The sequence below is a fragment of the Ochlerotatus camptorhynchus genome, unplaced genomic scaffold, assembly GCF_037179485.1.
Source record: "Ochlerotatus camptorhynchus isolate MF236.1 unplaced genomic scaffold, CSIRO-AGI_Acam_v1.1 ptg000178l, whole genome shotgun sequence".
Lineage (NCBI taxonomy): Eukaryota > Metazoa > Arthropoda > Insecta > Diptera > Culicidae > Ochlerotatus > Ochlerotatus camptorhynchus.
The window spans coordinates 2,437,694-2,462,605 of record NW_027040668.1 but is presented as its reverse complement, the minus strand read 5'-3'; the positions used below and the strand labels follow the sequence as shown (position 1 = coordinate 2,462,605).

Sequence of the window (24,912 nt, the reverse complement as noted above, 5' to 3'; positions counted from 1 at the left end):
CAATTGAAATTTATTTAATCTTCTAGTATTAGGCCCAACTCCTACTAGGCATATCAATATTTAGGTAAATTTTGTTACAAACAACAAAATTCATTGTTCAGAATTATAGGCTCCGGAAAGCTAACACGATTGAGCCTTTCTAATAAACGAGCTAGAAAAAAAATTCAACGAACAGTAATATACATTTACATGAACTTGTAAATTTCTGCTTTAATTCCGTTAAATTTCTGATAGCTAATCGTGTAATTTTATATTTTAAAATCTGCTCCACACAGCAAAAATTAAATTTTAGTATTACATCCAAGAAGATGCACTTCAATCATGTCGAAAATCGCATGTAATTTTTATGGCCACAAAAATAAACAAATGCAGTAAAAGTAGCGTAATGTCAGTTCATGCACTGTATTAATGTTGGTAATTGAAGAACCAATAGTTGGTAATTCAAGAACCAATGAGTAAATCAATTCGAAATCTTTAAATAACTTTTCAAAAGCGACCCACATGTGTTTGTGCTTACACATACATTCAGACTACACACCACACCCTCACCGTCACCGGGAATCAATCAATCGCTGTGGCAAACAAACAAATCAACAAGTCAACCGAAACGCAACTCACCGATACGGCATCCGGTTCAGGTCCTCCGTGTACTTCAGGATCAAATTATGCGACGGGTGGGTGTTCATCGAGAACCACTGTTCCAGCTTCGGTACCTCGGTGACCGGATCGATAAAAGTCCTGTTCCGTTTCCGCCGTTCATCACTGTTGAACGACAGATTCAGGCCTCCCTGCCCCAGGGCGGCATGATTGGTGGGGCTAAGATCGTTCTTCAGATGCATGCCAGCTGCATTGGCCTGCATGGCCGGTATGTAGTGGCTCATGTACATGATCGAGTGCGAGAACATGGGATTGTTGATCGGGAAGGGGAGATTACGTTTTGAATCGGGCGATGGCGAACGGTAATCGTCGATGGTGGAACCTTCGGGTTCGTCCATGTCCAGATCTTCGGAAACTGGTGAGCGCGATCGCTGAGGGGAGCTGGAACGTTCGTTCGAATAGTTTGATTTTGGTGCCTCGTTTTGGCTGGTGGAGTCGTTGGCCGATTCGTTGGGATTGTTGTTGTTGTTGTTGTTATTGTTGCTAGAGTTGAGGTTGTTCGATGGAGGTGGGGAAGGTGGGGGACTGGAACAGGTTGGGTTATTTTCCTGTTTGATGGGAGTGCCTTCGGTAGGGGTTAGCGGTCGATTGCGTTCGTGGATGGTGAGGGAAAGCGGGAGCTGTGGAGACATTGGTCGGTCCAGGTCATCGTCCATTTCGTCCTGCGATAGATTGTCGATGTCTTCTGACGGGGCACTGGGAGAGCTTTTCATGTAGTCCGGTTGAGAGAGCATCATGTTGGGGTTCCCGTAACCGTTGCTCATACCTTGCCGCATTTCTGCCCGCTTCTGGGCGGCTCTAGCGTTTTTGAACCAGTACACGACGTTATTGACGTCCAGAGGTTTGCGCCCCCTTCGGGATTCCAGTGAGTTTAATTGAACGACGTACGACTGGATTTGCTGTCTGGAAGGGTGAGGATTCTCCTGGAACCATCGTTGCAGTTTGGGTAGTTCCAGTTCCGGGTCGAAGCTAGTTCGCATGCGGGTCTTTTGATTTGGATATTGGGAGTGAACCGTCTGCAGGGCAGGATGCACCACAAGGTTGTGGTGGGGATTTGCTGCCCTATCAATTAGCGATTCCGCCCTGGCGTCATGCATGTTGAAATTGGAAAAATCCAGCTCGCTCGGTTGGGCATTGGCAAATGGGAGGATCTTGTGGGCGATAGGGTTGGGTTGTGGAGCTAGCTGGTTGCTCCACCATTGATCGAACTTTCGACGGACTTCATCGGTGATTTCCGGCGTGAAGGGGAATGTGTTTTGTAGCGGACTGCGACAAATTTGCGAGAGAGTGATCTGAAACGAGTAGAAACAGTAATGATTATGGATTAGAATAGTTATTTGAGGAGGGCAATTACATGAATACTTCCACCGCTAATAGTAGGGCAAAACGTAGAAGATAGTGTAAATCCATAAGAGCTTTAGTGCACTGTAATCGTTGTTTGTTGCAGCACAAGTGGGATTACAGTCGCAAGGGAATAATACTAACGAGCTCCACGCTCGGTAGGACGATGAGGGAGGGGGATCCGATTTCACGTTCTGTGTCTTGGCTTGATATAATCCAAAGACAAATTGGACGTCGGTTTGTTAGCTCTAAAGGAGTGATAGTGCTGGTTCAGCTGAAACACAAGATACAAAAATCCGATGTTTTTTTGCAACTCAAGGAGAAGACGAAGCCCGCTAAAAAGCAATCTCAGTCCGAAGAATGGCATCATTAAACTCATCAGACAACCCGTGCACCACTGACAGATTCGAGTCAACCGGTGATAGATAATCGTATTTTTTTTTTGCAGTCACACCGCAGCAGGTGATGATGATGATGATGATGATGGTGGTGGAGGTATTGGTGTCGGCAAAAATAGCGTTTAATCCTTATCTAGCATTAGATGGATCAACAACGACGACAATTGGACGGCGTGAAGGTGCATTGAAATTATCTTATCTGATAGGTACATATACGCTAGGCCATGGAGCCACCCTTCAAGACTGAGTGGCTCAAAAAAGAAGTCAATATGAATAATTGATCAGACTTGTTGGATTAGTCATGGAAAACGGCACTGCCGGGACGGCTCGTGGCATGGCAAGCGCGTGATTAATCAAGTGACTGTGTTTTGATAATTGGAACAAAGCTAATTCAATAGAGATAATCGAAGCTGTGATGGATAGGGTGATGATTTTGAAAACAAAATTAGACGATGGATAAATTGCGCATTTATATGGATTGGAAATTTTAAAAGGGTTCGAGGTCAGTGTTGCTTCCTAAGGTTTTCATAATTGTTATCAGAAGGATCGCATCACAACAGGATGCGTTTGTCTAAAGCATGTTCATTGTCTTTAAGAAAGTTTTTGCTATGACTCTTCTACTCGTGGCTCAAGGTTTGATTCAACCCTAAAGATAAACAAAAAGCTTCAAATGAATGGTATATCGTTAAAAAAAACTCACGAGCTAGCAAACCAATAGTTTTAGTAAATGTTCTAATTTTCGATCAAATATTAGTTTTCAATCCTTCCATACAAAACAAAAATCAAAACATCGTGTTTAAACCGTAAAGCAATATGATGCTTTTTCGGGAAAAAAAAGGTAAAAACTAAGAGCTTTGACAAACATTAGTTCACAATCATTCGTGAAACTGCTTGTACATTTAAAGGTCTCCTCCAGACATGTTTTACTTTCATTTGTTTTAAGACCAATTGCAATATTGTTGTGCCATATATCACTAATTCAAATGTCATTAGACTGAACGCCGTTTGGTAATCTTTGGAACAAATTTCATCACTCTGGATTTTAAAAAATTTCCACGATGTCTGCCTGAGAAGGCACATTGAGGACATAATAAAATCCTGAACTTAGCAAGGCTGTGTAATCAAGCAAGTATCGATTCAAAGTCGGAGGCAATTTTGGAAGTTAAATTTATATCGATAGAATAGTATAAATGACGCTGATTTTGACTCCAGATGCTTCAATAATGCCTCTCACTCTGATGAAACCTCTTAAATCCAAGTGTATATTCCGTGTGACGAAGATGGCCAGGCCGCTCGTTATAAAGCTCGACTAGTAGCGAAGGGCTACCTGCAGCGTTATGGAGTTGACTTCGAGGATACATATGCACCGGTGGCGAAGTTACCAACCATCCGGACTGTGCTAGCTGTAGGCGTCCACAACCAGTTCCATTTCCATCAGATGGACGTTAAAACTGCCTTCTTGCATTGAGATTTGAGGGAGGATATCTATATGGATATTCCTGAAGGCGTCCAGGCTCCAGCAAATATGACCTGCAAGTTGCTGAAATCATTGTATGGATTGAAGCAATCTCCACGATGCTGGAATGAAAAATTCAACAGTGAACTAGTCAAGATGGGTTTCAAGCGGTCCCGCCATGACTACTGCCTATACACACGATGCGAAGAAGGAGACGAGCTGTACGTTGTACTCTATGTGGACGATTTGCTAATCGCAGGGAGGAAATTGGAATCCATCGCACGCATGAAGGAGAAGCTTTCGACTGTGTTCAGCATGACAGCATGGAGAAGCACGCCACTTTCTGGGAATGAAGATAGCGTACGATCGGCAAACAGGAGCTCTTCAACTTTCGCAAGAGGCGCAAATGGCAAATTCAAAAGCATGGCTACAGGTATATTCTAAGCCATTCAAACCTTGTTAAAATCATGATAAAACCTAAATGGTTACTTGGGAACTTATGGTCATGTTCACTGGTGCAGCGAAGGGGGTGGGGTTAGGGTTCAACTCCCTTCTATCAAAAGAGGCTTTAAGCAGCGAATCCAAACACATAAAGAAACCAACGATACAGACAAAACGGTTGCTACGACTACCATGACAAACTTGCTATGTAACATAGCTCGATCAGAGTGGTAGAAAGATATATTATATATTGCTTACCTGCTTTGTTGCAATATACATGGATGAGGACATAGCTTGATCTGAATCGAGAAAATACATAGCAAAACAATTCCCACTGACACACGTGTATCATCTTTGGCTTTACTTCGTGAAGCAACTTGCCAACAGTTTGCTCGTTTCCTTATAACACCCCGAGTGAGCTGTGTCGCACGGGCTGCTTGTCACGAAAAAGAAGGAAGAAGATTATATCATTAATGCTTTCCACATAGCGTTGTTTTCGGTTCGTTGATCGCTTGTCATTTTATCATTTGGAGATATTTTTGATTCCTTGAGGTTGAGACAAATAAATAATTGTCTTTTGATACTGAGTGTGGGAATTTTTTTGCAATTTTTCAATTTGAATGATTTTTTTCTATGGACTACCTACTTTCCATATATGTGTATATTATTATATTGTTTTTCTTCTTTGTGGCATTCGACCATTTCTCCCACCATTCGTGCACCATTCGACCAGTAGTCCTTTTGACCATTTGTTTCCATTCAAAATATTTGACCATTTTTCCATTCGACCTTTTGTTCCTCTTTCGATCATTCGACTTTTTGTCTAATTTTCCCCCTTTATGCCATTCGACGTTTTGTCACAATTCGAATTCAACATTTTGTCCATTCGACCTTTTGTCTATCCGAACTTTTGCCCCTCTTCATATAATTTAACTTTTTGACAGTCTTATCAACATTGGATCGGGATAAGAAGCACAACCTGGAAGAGCTGAAGTGCGAAGGAATGGAGCAGCTGTATCGTTCTCAAGAAACACGCTAGTTCTACAAGAAACTCAACGCATCCAGTCAAGGTTTTGTGCCGCGAGCCGAAATGCGTCGGGATAAGGAAGGGGGTATCTTAACGGACGAACGTGAGGTGATTGAAAGGTGGAAGCAGCACTACGATGAACATCTGAACGACGCAGAAGCGGAGGACCAAGGCGGCAGGAAGAACGGCTTCGTCGGTATAGCGGATGAGGGGGACATGCCAGCTTTCACGATAGGTGAAGTTAAGAATCCTATCCGACAGCTTAAGAACAACAAAGCAGCTGGGAAAAATGGTATCGGAGCGGAACTTATCAATATGAATCCGGATAAGTTGGCCATTTGTCTGCACCGACTGATAGTCAGGATCTGGGATACTGAACAGCTACCGAAGGAGTGGAAAGTGAGAGTAATATGCCTACTATATAAAAAAGGGCGACAAACTAGAATGAGAGCACTATCGAGCGATCACTATTCTTAACGCGGCCTACAAAGTGCTTTCCCAGAGCATCTTTCGCCGTTTATCGCCGCTAGCAAGCAGATTTGTGGGAAGTTATCAAGCCGGTTTTGTAGACGGACGATCGACAACGGACTAAATCTTTACGATGCGACAGATGCTCCAAAAGTGTCGTGAATATCAAGTCCCTACGCACCACCTATTTATCGATTTCAAGGCCGCTTATGATACTTTTGAGCGTGAAGAACTATGGAAGATTATGGACGAGAACGGTTTTCACGGGAAGCTGACCAGACTGATCAGGGCTACGATGGATGGTGTACAGTGTTGCGTGAAGATATCGGGTGCGTTATCGGACTCGTTTGAAACTTGCAAAGGACTTCGACAAGGCGATGGTCTTTCCTGGCTCCTGTTCAACATTGCGCCAGAAGGTGTTATGAAACGTGCGGGCTTTAACATGCGGGGCATGATCTGCAATAAGTCCAGCCAGTTCATCTGCTTTGCTGACGACGTGGACATTGTCGGAAGAATGGTTCAGGCTGTGGCAGAGCAGTACACCAGGCTGAAACGTGAAGCAGAGAAGGTTGGATTAAAGGTGAATACGTCGAAGACAAAGTATCTGTTAGCTGGATGAACCGAGCGGGATAGGGCTCGCATAGGCAGAAGCGTGACAATCGACGGAGATGAGTTCGAGCTGGTGGATGAATTTGTGTACCTCGGATCATTGGTGACGTCGAATAACAACTGCATCAGAGAAATTCGTCGGCGTATTATTGCCGGAAGTCATGCTTACAACGGACTCCACAAGACCCTTAGGTCGCGTAAACTTTACCTCCGTACTAAATGTACCATGTACAAGACGCTGATAAGACCGGTAGTTCTCTACGGACACGAGACGTGGACGATGCTCGAGGAGGACCTGCAAGCACTGGGTGTTTTCAAATGACGAGTGCTTAGGACCATCTTTGGCGGGGTATGTGAGAACGGTGTATGGAGGCGAAGGATGAACCACGAGCTGGCGCAACTCTATGGCGAATCCTGTATCCAGAAAATTGCGAAAGCTGGACGGGTACGATGGGCGGGACACGTTTTAAGAATGCCGGACAACAATCCCGCAAAAATGGTGTTTGCCTCAAATCCGGCCGGTACAAGACGAAGAGGAGCACAGCGAGCAAGGTCGTTAGACCAAGTGGAGCAGGATCTTGGAAGTGTGGGACGGTCAAGAAATTGGAGACAAGCAGCCACGGACCGAGTGAATTGGCGTAACATTGTGATGCAGGTGCAATCCTGAGGGATGTCGGACCAGGATAAGTAAGTAAGGATCATCATTGGACCTTTTGTCAATTCAATCTCTTTTAAATTTGACCATTTTTTGATTCGACCATTTGTCTCCCTTCCAATTATTAATTTTTTTTTCCATTCGACCTGTCGTCGCGACCATTCGCATTTATCGTTTAGTCTATTCGACTTTGTGTTCCTATTTGGGCCATTCGACTTTTTGTCACCATTTGGCCATTTGACCTTTTATCTCTCTTAAAACCATTTGACTTTTTGTCCATTCAAACTTTTGTCCTCCCCCCCCTCCTCCCTTCGCATAATTTGACCATTTGACAACATGGAAGGGGGAGAGGGGTCATGCTTGCGTTACTTATTGTTACATAAGGGGAAGGAGGGTAGTGAGAAGTGTAACGTAACAGATTGATCACAATGAAAAATAATCCTAAACGAGAAAAAAAAATATTGTCGAATAAATCTACGCGACCGTCAAGAATCAAAAATATAAAATAAAACTTTTCTTATTTTTTCAATATTTTTTATTTAATCTTGAAAAAAAGGGGAGAAACGAGTGAGATAGCGTAACGTTATTTTAGGAAGGGGAAATCTTATGAAGCGTTACTTATTCAGCCATTCCATAGAATTTCTTAAAAATTGAAGTTTTGTTCCTTATCCCAAAATATTAGACCTATATTTGTTTTAGTTTATCATAAGGGTGACCATTTCCATGTTAAAGTAGTCAAAGAAATAGATTTTTTTTAAATGACATTTTTTTTAAATTCATGACTTTTGAACAAAGATTAAAATTTAGAATGAAAGGTGATTGAAAATACTTTCTAGGATAAATAAAATTATATTAAAAAATTGGGATTTTTATTGAAAAAGATTGATTGTATTTGTTTTTTTTTATTGTTTTCGTGGTTTGTAGACAAAGAGCGCAATTTTTTTTATATTTTTCCTTGAAAATTTAGACATTTTTACACAACTTATCAAAAAATGAGCAAGCTGCTTTTTTTCATTTTCTAGTTATATTTTTTGAAGTTATCAAGTTTTGGGTTTTCACTCAATACTCCTATGCGACAAGACTACCATTTTACAATCGCTATAAATCAGTGGAGACGCATGGTAGTCTAGCCACATATGAGTACTGTGCGAAAACCCAAAACTCGATTACTTAAAAAATATAACTCAAGCACTAAAAATATCGCTAATATGTTGTGTAGAAAAGCTTTAATTTTAAAGGGAAAATATATAAAAAAAAACCTCTGTCTGCAAACCATGAAAGCCATAAAGAAACAAATACAATCAATGTTTTTGAACACAAAATTCCAATTTATGAATACAATTTTTTTTAAAGCAACTTAAATTACATTTCATTTGATATTTTGTTCTTTGAAATGGGTTGAGTGGTTCAAAAGTTATGAATTTTTAAATAAATTTATTTTTGAAAGAAAACAATTCTTTTGGACCACCCTAACGTGGAAATGGCCACTCTAATAAGAAAATAAAGGTTTAATGTTTTGTGTGAGCTAAGTAAAGTGAGCTATTAAAATACGGTGGTGAAGCAGTGGCTAGAGCGCTGCACTGGGTAATTTCCAAGATTTGGGAGGAAGAGATATTACCGGAGGAGTGGATGGAAGGTGTCGTATGCCCAATCTACAAAAAGGGCGACAAGTTGGATTGCTGCAACTACCGCGCAATCACACTGCTGAGCGCCGCCTACAAGGTACTCTCCCAAATTCTATGCCGCCGTCTGTCACCATTTGCAAGATATTTCGTGGGGTAATACCAGGCGGGATTCATGGGTGCCCGCGCTACCACGGACCAAATCTTCGCGATTCGGCAGATTCTGCAGAAATGCCGCGAATACAACGTGCCCACACATCATTTGTTCATCGATTTCAAATCCGCATACGACACAATCGATCGAGATCAGCTATGGCAGATTATGCACGAGTACGGATTTCCGGATAAACTGACGCGATTGGTCAAGGCGACGATGGATCGAGTGATGTGCGTTGTTCGAGTATCGGGGACACTCTCGAGTCCCTTTGAATCTCGAAGGGGGTAACGGCAAGGTGATGGACTTTCGTGTCTGCTATTCAACATCGCGTTAGAAGGTGTGATCAGAAGAGCTGGGTTTGACACGAGCGGCACGATCTTCAGGAAGTCCATCCAGCTTCTTGGCTTTGCCGATGACATCGACATCATGGCACGGAACTTTGAGACGATAGCGGAAACGTACATCAGACAGAAGGCTGAAGCTAGGCGGATTGGACTTGCCATCAAAATACATGGTTCTAGGGAAGACAATTTTAGCCTCCCACCCCGAGTTCAGATTGACGGTGACGAAATCGAGGTGGTCGATGAGTTCGTGTATGTGGGATCACTGGTGACCACCGAAAATGATACCAGCAAAGAAATTCAAAGACGCATTATGACAGGGAATCGTGCCTACTTTGGACTCCGGAGGGCGCTCCGGTCGAATAAAATTCGCCGCCGCACGAAGACCTGGACTATGCTCGTGGAGACCCTTGGTGATTTCGAAAGGAAGGTTCTGCGTACCATCTACGGTGGAGTGCAGATGGATGTCAGAACGTGGAGGAGGCGAATGAACCACGAATTGCACCAGCTGCTGGGAGAACCATCCATTGTCCACATTGCAAAAATTGGGTGGCTACGGTGGGCTGGGCACGTCGTAAGAATGCCGCACGACGACCCAGTGAAAATGGTTCTCGCAAGCGACCCAACGGGAACAAGAAGATGAGGTGCGCAGCGGGAAAGGTGGATCGACCAAGTAGAAGGCGACCTGCGGACCCTTCGCAGACTACGAGGCTGACGAAGTGTGGCCATGGATCCAGTAGAGTGGAGACGACTTCTTCAGACAGCAGAGTACAACAAGGTCTTAGTCTGATTGGTAAGTAAGGGTCTAATGTTTTGCGATAAGGAACAAACCTACAAATTTTTAGGAAATTCTGAGAATCACTAAATCGTTTTGCTATGGAATGGCTGATTGTTGCATAGCGGGTACAAAATCCAGAATTTTTGCTTTACTTAAACTGTGTACCGCGCCTTATCATCATTCGACTTTTTGTCCATTCGACATTCTGACCATTCGACCATTCAGCCATTCGACCATTTAGCCATTCGACCTTTTGTCATTCGACATTTTGTTTTTCGACTATTTGTCCCGCAACCTTAATTGCAACTGAAACCGGCCACAGATAAGTTTAAATTTTGTGAGTGAAGATGAAGATGAACTCTCAAACTGGGGTACACTGGAAACTATGTAGAAGTTAAATCGTACAGTCGGTGTTCACTCGGCTGTCGACAAAAGCAGGCCATTCTCGATTTGTGCCACGCGATCGTCTGTTTTCTCGGCAGCAACCATTGTGTGGTCCTCCTCATTGTTCTTCAACAGCAGTTCTTTCGGTCGATGCGTCGTCGACTTTGGAAAGCAACCGTTTCGTGATGAGTGTGTGAGTGTTGACCACGTTTTGCGTCCATTGCTGCAATGGAAGCGCTTTTTCCACGATGGCGTAACTGTCATACAATGAAACCACTAGAAGCGGCTCCAGATCTGATGGAGGAGGCTTTTTGGATAGCGGAAGATAAAGTGTTCATAGTGTTGTACCTTTTGACTATAGTTTTAAGAGGTATTGTGTAGTGACCAAGAATCCTCGGCTCTGTAAAGTTTATTCGGTTGAGCCTCATCAAATAAATTAATGGGCAAAAAAATCGTACAGTAACTTTGAATGTCGAATGTATAATGTTGGTAATTATTAACAAGTGTCGCATTGATGGCCCTTCGCTCAATTTCATGTTCTATTCAATTTTCACACTGTCGTACTCTAGCGAAACTATCAACCTATCCTCTTCACAACTTTCTCTAGCTAATACATTATCACACTAATACCCCGTACAGACTATGGCTTATATCATGTAATATAGGCTGTCTTGCAACGAGTACGTAGTTACAAGCTTCATGTTGATATTAGTATAGCATTTTCAACCAACTCTGAATTATTTTGATAAATAGTAAATGATCAATGTAAAATATCAAATGTTGAATGTTACATGTTAACTGTTCAATGTCCAATAATATAGGTTTGTTAAATGGTTAATTTCAAGTTTTGAGTGTTAAATGTTAATGTTAAATGTTAAATGCAAAATGATAAAAAATCCAATTTATAATTGAAAAATTTCATATCCTAAATATTAATTTTGAGGGTTCAGTAGATTGTGATGAGCATGAGCATGCTTTAAAACCTCGATAAAACTTGCAATTCTTGGGATGTTAATGCACATACATTGAATATCAAACGTGGAATGTTATATGCTAAAAATTAAATGTTAACTATGAAATATAATAATCAAACGTCAACTAAAAAATGTTTACTTTTGAATGTTTCACTCTTTAATGTAAACTAATATATGTAGACTGTTAAATGTTGATCATTAAATTTAAAGCCTTAAATATTAACATTCCATGATAACTATTAAATGTTCACTAATTAATGATAACCTTTCGGGAAAAAATGTAAACTTTTTAATTTTTAACTATGATATTCAAAATATTAATTGTAAATTATATAATAACTACTATGACATGGGGATTTTTTAAATTTTCGGACAGGTTTGGGCCAAACGATCTCAGGTTTAAATGAAATTTTGGGAACGAAAAAAATATTTCAATTAATTGGGCATGTTTAAGTTTCCCTGATAATTTTAGATAAGTGTTCAAATTTGATGGGCATAACTTATGAACTAATCATCGTAGAAAGCACGTAGTGCAATGAAATGATAAAGAACATATCTCAGCAATCCAAAATATGTATAATCTGAGTCTCAGGTGAGACTGGCACATGCTCGGTGTCTGAAATCCCGTTTCGTTAAGCCAGTTGAACTTATCATGGGACTTTTATCCAATTTTTTTGAAAATAGCAGCGATTCAAATCACCAATGACATTAACCCCACACATAAAGGGTTCACCCCCCCCCCCTTAATTTCGGATGCCTTCAACTGCCATTGCCAAAGATCGGCTGAACTCCCTACACTCTGCCTCCATCGCTCAGCAAAAACACAAGTGGCAACGATTTTCTACAAGGATGCAAAGATTTTCCCTCACCTCCCCCACACTTCGTCTCATCCTCACCAGCGTGTATCCCGATGTATTATAAGCCGCTACAAGAAGGGTATTAGGGATCTCTTTCCGATCCTGATTGCGTATTAGACGGCAGACGGATGTGTTTGGTGGGGATGTGTTTATCTGTATATCCTGGGTAGTGGCGCGGTGGAGTGAAATGGGTGGGTAGAACATCACCGGGCGCGCGTCTACATCACTCACACACACATGTGGCTCCTGAGTAGACGAGCGGAAGATGAGAAGCAAGGATTGGGATAAATTCTTCTACTTAATACTTCTTATTTGTTTGTCTGATACCAGGATCGGGCTCTGCCCACCCCACCTCCAACCAAGGATCCAGGATTGAGGAACGCTTTTCCACGGAATACTTGTGCCTTGTGCTCACCCACATTCAAAGCGAACGGTACACATGTGAAGAGGTATAATTATTATCATTAAGAAACGATATTAATTTTAATTTTCTTCGAGAGATTATGTGCAAACTTATAATCTTCCAAATTCAATCTTAATTCCATGAAATATATCTTGAGCGAAGGCAGCTTCCAAGTAGCTGTCTCTCGAGAAGGGCAAGTGTTAGTGTGAGATTCCGCCCATGGAAGGCAATCAGATTGTGTTCCATGCGAGGATTTGTTCGGCTGTCTCTCTCCCTCCCGGGGTTCGTCTCTGATGAAGCTTAAGCTGACTAAGAGCAGGCAGCGTTCATTGGCTGATGGCTGGCTGGTGTCTCGAGACTTACGAATACGCATCACCCCCTCCCCTACCGGAGTAGTTGTGTAGTGGAAGTATAGAGGCATTCAAATCGGATCAGCAACCAGCAGCAGCTTCCAACCTGCTGGCAGCAGAAGTGGATGGAACACAATATTTATAATATGTGAAGTATTTATAGTCGCTTGCTTTCCTGTATCTCTTAGCGCAAGGCTCTGATGGCTCAAGGTTTTGAGCAAATCTCCATTCATCAAGAACCTTGGTGCTTCGTTGGGTGGAACAGCCCTCTCGGGCAAAACAGGTGAGTGCCTTATTATGTGCGAGGCACTTGAGGAGAAGGAATTTTCGAAGAAGCTTTCCAGATCCTAAGACGAAAGCCCTATCGCCTATGGGAGCTTGTTTGGTGCTTTGCCAGAGGGACACGGGATGGGAGCAAAATCGGTTCGTTTCGAATCTGGAGAGGATTTACCCCGCTGCTGTTGTAACGCAACAAAGCCGTGGGTAGGTAGGTGGGTGGTTGTTCGGTTTTGGGAATCGTAATTAGTGCGCTGAGTAAGATCTAGGCAAGGGATAATGATATCGAGCTGAGCGTGAGCGAGAGTAGATTGGTCGGCTAATTACAGCTGGAAGCAGACAAGTAGCATTGTTCAGCAAGATTATCGTCATTGGTCGGATGGATCGCACTAGGAGGCAGATAGTGGGAGGGAGAGAGGGATCGAACGACACAAGGAAATCAATCTCGGATAATTGGATTCAATCGGGCCAATAAAAATCACAGCGCAGGAGAAATCAGCTTTCAAGATGTTTATTGCGCCACTTGTTTGCTTCTGATTGCTACTAACCTACACTCGGACGGGGCGTTTCTGGGTGCGAACTTTTATGAGGGCGATAATCACACGGTAGCTCTCCGCGATAACGACCGTGCTATTGGGTAATCGATCTTGGAGGGTTGTCTTCCAGTGGTTGATTGCGAACAAAATGGACGGTGAAAATGGAATAATTATTGTATTTAAACAATTTAATCAGGTCTGCAGATGAGCCACCCCAAGTATCAATTCTTGTGTTATGAGGGCTCTGTAGAACACTATTTAGTCTTGTAGAATTTCAGAAAACTTACAATGTTACTTGGGATGTTCAATTTGTGAGAATCCTCAGTTTTTTTTGCGTTCATATCCCTTGGAATTGATACTATTTCATGTTTCATAATGTTTAAAATACTTTTCACTATAATAATCATCGTTAATTACAGTCAAATCTCAATAACTCGATATTGAAGTGACCATCAAGTTATAAAAGTTTCGACTGATAGAATAAACAAAATCATTTTTTTATCGTCTATAAGTTCAAACATAATACCGAAACACTCCATTTACTGGAATATCTGGCTTTATTTTCTCATATGGAATCGAAGACTAGTGCAATAATCTATTTATGGCAGTTCTGAATAGTTAATTTAAAATATTGAGCCAATATACAAAACTAGTGTTAGGAAACAATAAAAAAATCAAACCTAACCAATGTCCAAGATTGCAGACAAAAATCAACAAGCAAACAACTGCGGTTGATTTTGCAAGCTGTGATATTGCAGCCCGAAATATCAAGCTAACAAAACTCACCAGCTGAAAATCTTAATAAACTGTGTTGAGATTGAGTTTCATGATTGTTGTTTCACACCCGAACACAACCGAAACTTCCATAGCGGCTGGCAGCAGTCACTTCGTGTTTGTCATCGGTGAACAGTAAAAAGAGATAGCAGGGTGGCCAGTGAATTTTTATTTTGAAACTCCCTGTTTTTTCCCGGCTTGAACCTTAAAAAATTCCCGGTTGTTAATATTCAACTAAAAAACGACATTAAACGCATTTTTAAGAACGTTCTGAAAGGAATTTGGATACTGAAAGGATAAAAAATGTGATTTAAGAAAATTCCCAAGATTCTGAGTCATTAAACTTTTTGTAGAGTCTGACACTACAACTTTTTTTTCTTCAAAATTTGTGATTAATAACAATCTTCGTGATGCAAGATTTTGAGAAAAAGTAATTAAAATGTGGGATTTTGGAAAAAAAATTCAAAATCACAGGTTTAAAAAAAAAAACAAAAATATCATATTTATGAGCGATGAAGTCATAAATGTCAAGCTGTGATACTTGGAAGGATTTTAAGGGTTATAACAAATAACAGATCAATCCATAGAATCTAGCAGACAAACCCTGGAATTTTTAGTAAAATTTAAAAGAATTCAAAGTGTTGATTTCAAACAAATATTGAGAATGATTCCCACATAGTTTTCGAAGGAGAAGTTCTGAGCAGAATTCTAGAATTATTCTGACATGAAATCATTAGAAATTGTTGGATGAATTTGGAGGGATTTTTGTGGAGAAGAATGCAAGTCCTCAATTAAATTGTTAGATAATTTTAGAAGATTTAAAAAGGAGTTGTGAAGAACAAAACTTTGAGGAAATTTCCTACGTGATTCTGAAGATATTTGTATGGGGATCGTGAGAAAAATGACAGATGAATTTTAAGAAGAATACCAAGAGAATTATGATCAGAATTCAACAAGAAACAGAGTTTTTAGAATGTTCTGGCAATAATGTCAACCCTAGTGCGAAAGATTCATCACAGAACTCTAACAAAATTGATTGCAAAAAATTGCTGATAATTAGAAAAAAATTCCAATTTCAAAAGTTTTCTGCTGTTTTGAACAGATTTAAAACAAATTTAAAAGATTTTCAAAGGAATCAAAGTCTCCGGATAGGCTTAAGGGAATTCTAAGAAGGATTCCAATTAAATTCTTAGAAGGGGTTGCAAGGAAATTCAAAAAAAAAAGTTAACGGTAATTAGGGGTCGTCCATTAATTATGTCATGCCGGCGCCGGTGGTGTAAGCGTGACTGCTTTCTAACACCCCGATGGGTCTGGGTTCAATCCCAGCCGAGGTCAGTGGGATTTTTCTGAGGCATAAAAATCTCTGGTCACGTCTTCCTTCGGAAGGGAAGTAAAGCTGTTGGTCCCGGCCCATGAGTGTTGAATGGGTGCGATATCCTACGCAGGTATGGAAGCTGCCTTCCTGAAAATTCGATTGCCGTCAATGGATGGCAATCGATGTCCGTCGGTGATTGGTACTAGATTTCGGAACAGAGGCCGACGTTAAATAAAGGATAGAAGAAGATTAGTTATGTAACACATTTAGGAAGGTTTGAAAACTGTGACGAGCCATACAAAAAAAAATTAAGGTCCATACAAAAAATGTGACAAAGGGGGGAGGGGGGTTGAAAATGGGCCAAATTTGCGTGACATAATTAATGGACCATCCCTTATTACGCAGAGTGTTTTCTGGTTTATTTCAGGACGATTTCAAGAAAATTTAGAGCAGAATTCCAAGTTAGTTCTGGAATTAATGTCATGAGAATTTTGAACAACGAAAAATTAAACCCCCGGAAAAGAATAATTCAGTTTCGGTTTTTACAAATATTTGTTTCCAAAGTCCAGCATCCTCAATATTTTCTTTTAAGGACCATGCACTTTGCATCTGAAATTGAGACGACAAAAATCAATTTGCAATATTGCTGATTGATAAAATTCTTAAAATAATAAGACGGGAAACTGAAGAAAATTATGCAGCAAATAGAGTAAGACATTCATTTGGTAAAGGATAACCCTGAGATAGCAAACTATACTTTGTCTTTCTAAGAAAGCGATGTGCAATGGAATCATTTTTGAGTCGAGTTAACTCTCAGCTTGATTTTTTCACGCTGTGAATAGTCTCGCAATATTAGGAGCTTATAAAATCAATATCCAAGTAATTACCAAGCCTGCTTACTATCCGATAATCGCCCTTTTTGCGATATAAGGTAAATGTAAGGTTTCCGAACTTTATATCCGTTGTATATAAACCTTATATTGCAAAAAGGGCGATTAGCGGGTTTGTTGGTTACTTGGGTATTAAGCCTGATATTTTGTTTCAATATCACGAGTGATATTGAGAGCGTATGAGAGCGGAAAATATCATTGGTTTGATGATTTTGCCAACACTGTACACAACATACTCAATAGGGCTACCAATTCATGACATTTAAATTGTCAATATTTCAAAAGTTCTGATCATTTCTGGATGTGGCCGGCCATTTAGCCGAATGGTCATCAGATTTTAATAAAATGTGACAAGGTTTCTTACACAGTTAATTTTTTAACATTTTAAATTCTTAGATATTTGTTTTAACTATTTGAACGACCCAGAATCTTGGAAATTTCTCCATGTTCGGAAGATTTTAAGATAGAACTACCTGAATATTGCAGATTTTTCTTAATCCAGGATCATACAATTTTCCAAACATGAAATCTCAAAATTTATTAGTTTTTTATTTTTTTTTCCCAAATCCTGCATCTTGATTCTTATTTTTGTCTAATATTTCCAAAAAAATCTATTTTGGAACCATCCTGATTCCCTTGGAAATCTTTATGTGATTTATTCAGTATTCTCTAAAAAAAATGTTGAATCTTCCCAGAATGACCTCGGCGTTCATCCTTAGAAACTTTTGAAAATCATCTGCAGAACATTCTTTGAACTCAATATACAATGCTCTTCAAACTATCAATATTATATGCGGGATTACCACTAGGAGTTTTTCTCAGCATTAACTCTGTATTCTCTAGAAATTACTTTGATTTTTTCCTAGAAATTCCTTTTTGGTTTTGCTTAGGACTCCCATTTTTTGTTATAAGTTCCCTTGGAACTCTGCCTTGAATTCTATAAAAAAAATATCTTCGGAACATCATTACAATTTCCTTGAAATGTTCCATGAACTCTCATTGGAATCATCCTCGGAATTAATTTTCCCGCAATTTTATTCGGAATTATCTTGAAATGCTCCTTACTATTAATACATGAGGACTTATTTTAAGAATTTTCAATTAATTCATTTCAAAATACTCTTTAGAATGTTCTCTTTCCCTTGGAATCTTTGGAGATGAACTAGCCAGTTGGCTAAAAATCTTTTTTATAAAGTCTTTAAAAAAACTTTCTCTTGGAATCCTAGTCACTTTGAAAGTTTCCAAAGAATTCGCTTGCAGTGATGCAACAAATTCCATAGGTTTCTCATAAAGAATTATTTGTCATTCAAGTCAGTACTCTCCTGGAATCATTTTCCTTGTTCATCTGAAGTTTTCCTGGAATTATTTTCAAAATTAGTTGTAATCTTTCTTTTAGGATATTCCCGAAGTATTCTTTGAAAATTACCATGGAATTATGTTCCGGATTATTTTTCTCCTTCGGATACGAACCAGCCTCAGGCTGAAAGCCTCCCTAATAAAGAAAACTTAACGTAACTTATTTTTCTCCCTGAAATTAATTGAAATTATCTTTGAATTTCTTTTGGGTTTCCTTGGAGTCCTCTTCAGAATTCCTTAGGAGTTAACTTCATAAATTCATTTGGAGTTTCATTAAAATTTCATTCAAATGCTATTCCTGATTTTCTGGGATGTCTACTCAGAACTACCATGGTATTCAGGTTTCACATAGAATCTGGAGTACCTCAAGACTATCTTAAAAGCAGATTGCACTTGATGTTTTTCTTACAGTTCTTCACAGAACTCCTTTGGAATGACTTCCTTAGAAATTATCTTCCAATTTCATGAGCCTTGAAAATAATGCAAGGTTCTAAATTATCATGTTTTTAAAATCTGTGATCTTTTAAAATACCTAGGAAATAGTTTTTTTTTTCGAAAATATCACCAAGTATAATTATTGTTAAGTCCTAAATTTAAAAAAAGTTTTTTTTTTTTTTTGAAAAATATCCATAATATACCCTAAAAAAAATTCAACCCTATGATTATTAAAAAAAAAAATATTCGCTCAGGATAGAAGTGAGGTGTAAGCGTGATCGCCTATCACCCCATCAGGGCTTGGTTCAATCCCAACCGGCGTTGCCGGGATGTTCTGAGGCATAACATCTCTGGTTATGGTTGGTTGGTCCCCGGTTCATGGGTCGATAGATAGGGTTCAGGTGTGGAAGCTGCCTCTCTGGCATCGGTAGCATTGGTGCTCAGCACGGAAAACAAACCAAAGGAAAAAAAATCGCCCAGGATCTATTGATTTCAATTAGTGACAGAAAATAACGATGAAAATTAAATGTAAGCATAATAAAATGTATTATACTCATACAAAAAAACCTTGGTTAGTGAATTTGAAAATTCCGTTAATAATGATTAAATTTTCTAAGAATTTCAGGGTTTTCCAAGAAAAATATAATTCGACATGGATTAGCCTTATTTAGCCTTCTTTGATTTGCATGTTATTCTCTTTTTCAAACCAGCAAATTTTCTTCACAATTGTTAAGAAATAATTTTCTTGCATTTTTCCTAATGACCATAACAGCCTAATAACCATTCGACTAAGTGACCATTTGGCCTACTAATCTTCAGCCGACAGCCCAGTATCCACCCTGAGCAATCAATATAACTTGTTTGATATATCTCATGATAGGTCCTGGTATATATTAGAGGTACGAACCACGTCCCCGAACGTTCAGGCAAATGTTCTGATGTGGTCAGTTGGTCCTGGGTACTCAATATGATCACCAGCTATCATGTTTTTAAAAGTTTCTTTGTTTCTAAAATCATCATCACATAATTCAGAAGCTCTTCCTTTGATATATTGAGTTATAGAATCATCATAAAACTACATAGATCATCTACCAAAGGAGCCATCGAATTACTAAAAAGTTGATTTTTAGAACTCATCAACTGTATGAACTACCCTGATTTCTCGAAACACTGCATACTCAAAACTAATGCTTTAGACACAAACAATTTATTCCTCCTAAGTACGGTTTTTGGATCACTTGTTATTGTTACAAACCCAAACCAAAAACTTCCTAGAACCAGTGCCGTATTGACGGTAGGGCGATGGTGGGCTAAAACCAGGGCCCCCGTTTGGAGGGCGCCCCTGGTTCAAATACGTCTATCATATCCTTCTCAATAATATATTTCAAGAAATTAATTGTTGGTTAGCTTTTACATATACTGTCAGATTACATTGAAGCAGTTATGCCGGTAGTGTGGCCAACATTTCTAGAGTCGTGGGCATATTTTCTACAGCTCTACGGTGTTAGACAAAAGTGCTCGGTTTACAAAGCACCATCTTTTTAAGGTTTTCTGTTTAGTTCTTGTTTCCACCGCCTAGAATGTGCTCGATTTTATCCTTTAAATTGGGTATTCTAGGGACTGGGTCTCTTGGGTTAAGTTGTGCATTTGATAATATTGATACCTATGATTTACAGAAAGGAAGCTTATTTTAAAAAAAAAAATAGCGCATTCATCTTTGCTGACGTATATAGGAAAGAGTCTAGGATTGTGATACGTTGGGGTTGGGGTAAGATGGAGCAAACAGGTTGAAGGAAACCTACGGATCATTTCGCAATAATTTATTGGTAATCCGTTTATTGCAGCTCTTGAATCACGAACCACTCAATTTGGTTAAGGTTGTGCATTGAACTGTAATGTTTACGTTTGGTGTATTTTTGGACTAAGTGTGTTTTAGTAAGCCAGAACTGGAAACCAGAAGAAGATGAATTTTCTGAACCCAAGTAGTATCGCAAGCTTTATCAAGATTTCAAAGCATCCTATAAGTCCAAATCATGTGCAACAAGGCTGTGATAAAACCAAAAATGCTATTTGGGAAATCGGTTTGCATTTCCTATATTATATCAGGGGCCCGCAATAAAAAATAGATCGGGGCCCAAGGGTGATCAAGACGGCCCTGCCTAGATCGAACCGAGAATCGAACCCAGCCGCCTCTAGCTTGGTTTATAGCTGCGCCTTTACCGACTGAGTTGAAGGAGGTCCCAGTATTTGACATATTGACGACGAAAATATTGATGAATGAAAAATCTAAAAAGTTTGATTTCGGTTTTTAATATTGCACCTCATTGTCCCCTACTCTTTGACTACAGCAGGAGATGGAGCCTGTTCCTGGGCATCTTTTGTCGGAAAAGTTGTCATTTGTCTCGGAAAAGTCCATAATAAGAAGCAGCCTTGTATTGATGAAGCACCAACATTATTGTTGAACATATTGATAGTGTGAGGTGCACTCGGGAGCTGGACATTTCGCCGAAGGACGTTTTACCGAAGGACGTTTCGCACAAGGTCATTTTGCCTAATGGGTAATTTCACCGAAGGTCATCTCACCGAAAGTGTCATTTCGCCGAAGAGCAAGCCATTATCTAAAGCTTGAGCCATTTAATATCTGGACGCACTGTTTATTTTACTACAGTGCTCCTAGCGGTCGGATGTGGAATGTTTTGACAGCAGTTTGTTTTGAAATGTTTCCTCTTTCAGTGCTGAAAAGTTCGTCACGATTCATTTTGTTTAAAATAAGTTATGCTTGATGGAAGCCACGAACCGAAAATTAATTTTGGACACTCACTTGGAAATTCCGACGTGGTGAGATTTAAAAATCGCGAGGTCGGTGGAATTGGCTAAATCGACCATGTGCAGTGTTCTCAAACGTTTCCGTGAGTGGCATACTATCGATCAGCAGGATCATAGCAAGTGACATAGTGGAACTAGAATCGGAAGCTGTATTTGAAGGTGTTGAGAACGGTTAGGGCAAACCCAGGGCTGTCGGATTATGATGTCGCAAAAAAAAAATTCAATGCCAGCCAAAGTACCATCAGAAGGATTCGTCAGCAAGAAGAATTTCGATCTTTTCGGGCTAGTAAGCAACCAAACAGGACACTGAAGCAGAATCTAGTGGGTAAAAGACGTGCCAGGAAGTTGTACAATGAGATTCTTACAAAGTACGAAGGATGCATCCTCGTGGACGACGAAACGTACGTGAAGCTGGATCATGGGCAAAAGTTCTCTAAAGCCACTTGTCGAGGTGATGACCCTAGCCAGTTCAAATTCGTTTTTGCCGATAATTGCAAGAAAGCTTATGATCTGGCAAGGTATTTGCAGCTGTGGACAAACAAGACTATAGATTCCAAAATGTATAAGCAGGAGTGCCTGAAAAAACGAATTCTTCCGTACATTAAGGCTCACAATGGACCTGTATAGTTTTGGCCTGATTTGGCGAGCTGCCACTACTGCGGAGAAGTTCTACAGTGGTACCGAGACAACGGGGTAGATTTCTTCGAAATTAACATAAATCTACCCAACTGCCCTCAATTCCGCCCTATTGAGAAATATTGAGCAATTGTCAAACAGAAGTTAAAGAACAGTGGAAAGGTGACTTGAGATGCCACCGAGATAAAGAGATGGTGGAACAAAACGGCCATTCAGGTTAGCCAACAGAGTGTCCAAAATATGATGAGTGGAATTCGAATAAAATTTCGAGATTTCATCAAAATCAAATCGGAATAATTTGTTTCGCTATGTTTCTTTTAAAATGCGTCATTTATTGCATTGGATATATTAATATTCATTTTGAGTACTCAACATTTTTTATTTCACTAAGATGGTTCCAAAATCCATCCGTTTTTTTACATCCAGATATTAAATGACTCAAGCGTTACGGGGTTGAACTTTTCTCAAAGCTCAGTACATTTTGAAATTAGTCTCGAAAAAAGATTAAGAAGATTCGTTTTTTTTAACCTGGCAAGCTATTCAAATGTAATGCTTACTTCCTTTGAACATTAGCAGTTCTTTCGAGTTGTTCTGATTTCAGAAATTTTTAATCCTTTGGTTTGTTTTTTCCGTCGATCTTGTTTTCCGTGCTGAGCACCAATGCTACCGACGTGCCAGGAAGGCAGTTCCCACACCTGGACCCTACCTATCGACCCATCAACTCATGAACCGGGGACCAACGGCTTTACTTCCCATCCGAAGGAAGGCGTGATCAGAGATGTTATGCCTCAGTGAATTAATGATTTAAATTTGTAGAAATTATTCCTTCTTTTAAACATGAGCAATTCTTTCGAATAGTACTGATTTCAGTACTGACCCATTCGGCGAAATGACACATCCCCGCATTTAACATCTCGAAGAGAATATTTGTCGGTTATGTAACGAGGAAACATAAATTTCTGAACATTTATTATGCAACTGTGTAGCACTTCTTATCAGAAGGGCAAAGTTCTTCGATAAGGGACTGCTACAGTTCTTAGAAATATGGTATTCATCTCCTAGTAAGGTCGTGCGTTTCATACGACACATAATTTCTTGCTGGGTATATACCTAAAGTCAGGCGTTGATGGCTACTTTTAATAATAATATAAGATAAGGTTAACAAAAAACCGGAGAATATACTACAATAGATCAAATAAATGATCGCAGTGGTAATGTACCCAAAAGTAAAAAAAAACATGTCTTCACTATTTCAAGCATCCACTCATTGAGTTGTGCAGCCTGTTTCCGTGCAGTAATCGACAAGCTTTATACTTGGAATGACATGCTGGAGGGTAACTCCACTAATAGCGAATTCGTTTATTATCGGGGTTGGAACCAGTTCCAACCCAGTGCGAAACCGAACTTTTTATCAGTGCGAACCTCAACCTGAGCTGGGTTTTAAAAACAAACGATCGAACTGACGTTTGTCAGAAAACAAGCAGGCTCAATCTTGATACCCGATCCAGGTTGGAACTGAATAATAAACGAATTCGCTATAAGTCACTACAGTCGGTTTTGCTTCACGAACTGATGGCTTCCGTGCCCGGGGTCAGCCGGTAAGTTCCAGCAAGGAAAACTGGCCTCATACTAATCGCTACATCGAAAAGGAGACTGATCTGAGTTGGTGTATCGTTTTTATTTCCAAAAGAACAACTTGATATAAATTTGTAAAATCCTATTGATGAAGAAATCGATCAATTTACTGCAAACCTCATCTGCTTTATTAAATTCAGAGCCATTGTGGATGGATGCCAATATTCTGCTTTTCTTAATGCAGACATTAATTTAAAGACTTTTCCATCAGTCAAATCCTCTGAGAGTAAAAATTCCAAGCCTAAGAATTTTATCGGCTACATAAACAAAAATTACCATTGATAAGTAAATGGCTTTCCCATTTGAACCAAATTTCATTATCGCCCAATTATTTCCCGAATCCATCTGCAAATGCAGATCATGGGAAAATAACGATTCCGTTTATAAAAGCATTCCACTTCATTCTCTAGCTCGCTTCAAACAAGAAGAAACACATTTTCCATTCCCTACCGGTAGGCGCCGGAACTCGAGAAAATTCCGAGCGAACCGAAAAATGTAAATGTTTTAAGGATTAAGCAAACGGAACATCATCTCCGGTGCTGGAAGCAGCGCACTCGAGGAATGATTTAATTAGAAAGCGAACTCCGGTGGAATGATTTTAAATATTTATGAACCGCGTCCGCCAATGTTATTCAATTATAGTGGATTCTTTTCTTGTCTCACCTCATCCAGAGGGCAGCCGGTGGACCGAAGAACGGCATGTGATTGCAGAATTAGCAACTTGAGCAGCTTATCCTTGATCTCCGCCAGCTGGGTGGGTTTGTTCCGCAGGATGGTGATCTTGAGCGTGACTACCGAGGTCAATTCCCCGAGGATGTCGTTCACCGAGACCAGCGGATTATCGGAGATGGCGTCCAACGAGAGGGCCTTCCAGTTCTTGATGGAGATTGATCCTGGTGGAGAAAGGCGGTGTGGTGGAAGACAAGAGGGATGATTGATTTATTTTTTTGCGATTTGATTGGATGTGTACTCAATTACCTCTGGCTGCGTTGGAAATCTCCGAGGAATAGCCAAGCCGCTGCAGGGCTGTTGTGACGATATCGCAGAATGGCGTCGCTGCCGGGATGATGACGTAGCTGTCGGTTTCGATGTTCGGTCGCCGTTTCCAGGGACTCCGGGCGTCAAAGTTCAACGTTGCCTGCAGGGAGCTCACCGACTCAACCACACAATGAAGTGGCAAGGATTTAGCTGTGGAGAAGCAGAAGAGAAAATGGATCCCGTTTAATAAGGCGAAAAACTTAAAACTCGTCAATGTCGTGTCGATAAAATCTTCCAATAATCTTTAAATACCGCTTCCGAGAAGCACCGAGGAGCA

The 24,912-nt window shown here is 40.1% G+C and overlaps 1 protein-coding gene across 2 annotated transcripts in view; it reads right to left on the bottom strand.

The window, feature by feature from the left end:
* Positions 1-24,912, bottom strand: part of dve (SATB1_N and homeodomain domain-containing protein dve) — an 897,131-nt gene that overhangs the window by 259,873 nt on the left and 612,346 nt on the right. For both annotated transcript variants that reach the window (XM_065222813.1, XM_065222812.1), the window contains 3 exons: positions 24,576-24,785; positions 24,261-24,490; positions 619-1,949 (listed from right to left, as the gene is read on the bottom strand). In XM_065222813.1, the coding sequence (XP_065078885.1) occupies positions 619-1,949; positions 24,261-24,490; positions 24,576-24,785 (1,771 nt within the window). The remainder of the gene's footprint in view (positions 1-618; positions 1,950-24,260; positions 24,491-24,575; positions 24,786-24,912) is intronic.